Source organism: Sapajus apella, unplaced genomic scaffold (genome assembly GCF_009761245.1).
Source record: "Sapajus apella isolate SASKATOON/1434 unplaced genomic scaffold, GSC_monkey_1.0 scaffold8872, whole genome shotgun sequence".
Classification (NCBI taxonomy): domain Eukaryota; kingdom Metazoa; phylum Chordata; class Mammalia; order Primates; family Cebidae; genus Sapajus; species Sapajus apella.
Window position 1 is genome coordinate 3 of NW_022445793.1, and position 2666 is coordinate 2668.

The window sequence follows — 2666 nt, forward strand, 5'->3', positions numbered from 1 at the left end:
CCAGCTACTCGGGAGGCTGAGGCAGGAGAATTGCTTGAACCCAGGGGGCGGAGGTTGCGGTGAGCCGAGATCGTGCCATTGCACTCCAGTCTGGGCAACAACAGCGAAACTCTGTCTCAAAAATAAAATAAAATAAAATAAAAATAAATGTATGTTTTTGAGGGCTTGCTCTGTGGCAGGCCCAGAGCTGAGCTCCTCACACAAGTCATCAGATTACTCCCCAATGACCCCGAGAGAAAGGCTATGGTTCTTTTCATGTCCTGAGAGGAAACACAGGCCCAGAGACTCTGAGTGTCTGTCTCAGAGCCACACAGCAGAGCCCTGACTACCCAGAGCCAGCGTGCCCACGGATCAGGCTTGGTCCCCACCCCCAGTCCCACCCACCAGGTCCAGGTGGGCTCACACCTGGATGATCACAGAGACGTTGTCCTCCTCCTCCTGGACGAAGATGTTGTAGGAGCCGCTGACCACAGGTGCGTTGTCATTGATGTCCAGCAGGTGAATCTGTAGCGTGGTGGAGGAGGACAGGTTCCCACCGTCCGTGGCCTGCAATGTCAGGTAGTACACGGCCTGGCTCTCCCGGTCCAGCAGCTTGCCATTCCTCACTGTCATTGTTCCTGAGACGGGATCTACTTGGAAGAGGTCTGCCCTGCTCAGAGGGACCAGGTTTAGCAAATACAGACACAGGATGCCCACTTCAGTGTGAATTTCAGATACACAGCAACAAATATTCCAGCATATCCCATGTGGTATATGCAACATATTCATTATTTTAAAAAATCAGTCCTCGTTTATCTGAAATTGAAATGTAACTGAGTGCTTCTGGTCTTCCCCAGCTATCCTGGACCCTGCTCATCCACCTGCCCATGGCCCAACCTGAGCCCTTACCCGTTTCCTGGGAGCAGGCTATAGGTAATTTGGCCCCACGCGCCTGTGTCTGGGTCCGTGGCCTGTAAGGCAGAGACATGACAGGGAGCTGTGCAGAGGCAATGCACGCACCACCACCTATGCAACTCATGAGGACAGAGCTGTCGTGCTTCCTGACACAAAGGGAGAATCCCCAGCACACTCGGATTCACTCATGGCTACCCCCATCTCACACACACACACACACACACACACACACTCACACACACTCTCACACTCACACATGCATGCCTGTTTGCTGGGACCCCACAGCCCCGCCATGTCCACATCACTCACGTGGATGCTGCTGGTGACCACATAGCCGGTGGCACTATGCTCCGGCACTGTAAGGTCGTACAAGCTCTGGGGGAATGTGGGCCTGTGGTCATTAATGTCTCTAAGGTGGATGGTCACCATGGCGACGGAGAAGTTCTGGCTGACTGAGTCTGTGGCCACGACCTGGGGGCAGGGGAGGAGGCAGCGGCTGTGGGGCCCAAGTGCCCGCGGCTTCTGTCCCTGGAACCCCAGAGCAGCCCTCACCTGCACCGTCATCACCGTCTGCCTCTCGTAGTCCACCAGCTCCGATGATCTCACCAGCACCTGCACGGTGGCTGAGCCTGCTGCCCGCTCTGGGGAGACTCTAAAGGCTTCTGCATCGGGGCCCACCAGCGACAGCAGGAAGGTGCCATTGCTGCCCTGTAAAGGTGGGCTGTCTAGCAGGGACCCATCCCCTTGCTCTGCCCACCTGCATCTTCCCCCAGTCCCTGGCCCCAGGCTCCTGCCTCTGGACACCCAGCCAGATGAGGTCCTATAGAAAGGGGCTCTCAGAAGACTGCGAGAGAGGGTGCAGGAGGCTGGGCTGGTCACCAGTCCCTGCAAATGTGGGCTCCACAGAAGACAGCTCCCTAGGCACTGTGGGTCCCAGGCCTGGGCTAGAGCCAGGACACACACCCCTCACTCCTGTCAACCATCTCTCGCACCCACCCTTCACATCCCCCACCCCCCCACAACACCACCAAACACCACTCACACCCTACATGGCCCCACTGGCCAGTGCCATCCTTCTGGCCAACCTAACGTCACCTGACGCTGTCCTCCACATGACATTTTCACCTTCTCAGTATCTCCCAACACCCACACCCTCTGGAGTTACTCATCCTCCAGAGCCACCATGTTACCCACCTCTCACTGCAACCTCCACTTAAGAGTGCCCTCCCATGGCCAGGCGCAGTGGCTCACGCCTGTAATCCCAGCACTTTGGAAGGCCAAAGTGGGTGGATCATGAGGTCAGGAGTTCAAGACCAGCCTGGCCAACGTGATGAAACCCCATCTCTATTAAAAATACAAAATTTAGCCAGGCATGGTGGTGCATGCCTGTAATCACAGCTACTTGGGAGGCTGAGGCAGGAGAATCATTTGGACCTGAGAGGTGGACGTTGCAGTGAGCTGAGATTGGGCCATTCCGCTCCAGCCTGGGCAACAGAACGAAACTCCATCTCAAAAAAAAAAGTTCCAGCCGGGCGCGGTGGCTCAAGCCTGTAATCCCAGCACTTTGGGAGGCCGAGGCGGGTGGATCACGAGGTCAAGAGATCGAGACCATCCTGGTCAACATGGTGAAACCCCGTCTCTACTAAAACTACAAAAAATTAGCTGGGCATGGTGGTGTGTGCCTGTAATCCCAGCTACTCAGGAGGCTGAGGCAGGAGAATTGCCTGAACCCAGGAGGCGGAGGTTGCGGTGAGCCGAGATCGCGCCATTGC

General features: G+C 56.2%; 1 protein-coding gene across 1 annotated transcript; it reads right to left on the reverse strand.

Annotated features, from left to right (window-relative positions):
- Positions 1 to 367: 367 nt before the first annotated feature.
- Positions 368 to 2133, reverse strand: LOC116548261 (cadherin-related family member 2-like). Its single transcript, XM_032273809.1, has 4 exons — positions 1447 to 2133; positions 1204 to 1365; positions 889 to 950; positions 368 to 649 (listed from the first exon to the last, which is right to left on the reverse strand). Exons 1-4 carry the CDS (start codon positions 1456 to 1458, stop codon positions 400 to 402), a joined length of 486 nt encoding a protein of 161 aa, XP_032129700.1. The 5' UTR covers positions 1459 to 2133; the 3' UTR covers positions 368 to 399.
- Between the last annotated feature and the right edge of the window lie 533 nt (positions 2134 to 2666).

What these genes read in the sequence shown, in the direction of transcription:
- LOC116548261 (XM_032273809.1), bottom strand. An exon ending in TGGTCACCAGCAGCATCCAC is followed by an intron (nt 951 to 1,203) that starts GTGAGTGATGTG and finishes TCTGCCTTACAG; the next exon opens with GCCACGGACCCAGACACAGG. An exon ending in AGCCTGCTCCCAGGAAACGG is followed by an intron (nt 650 to 888) that starts GTAAGGGCTCAG and finishes CCCTCTGAGCAG; the next exon opens with GGCAGACCTCTTCCAAGTAG.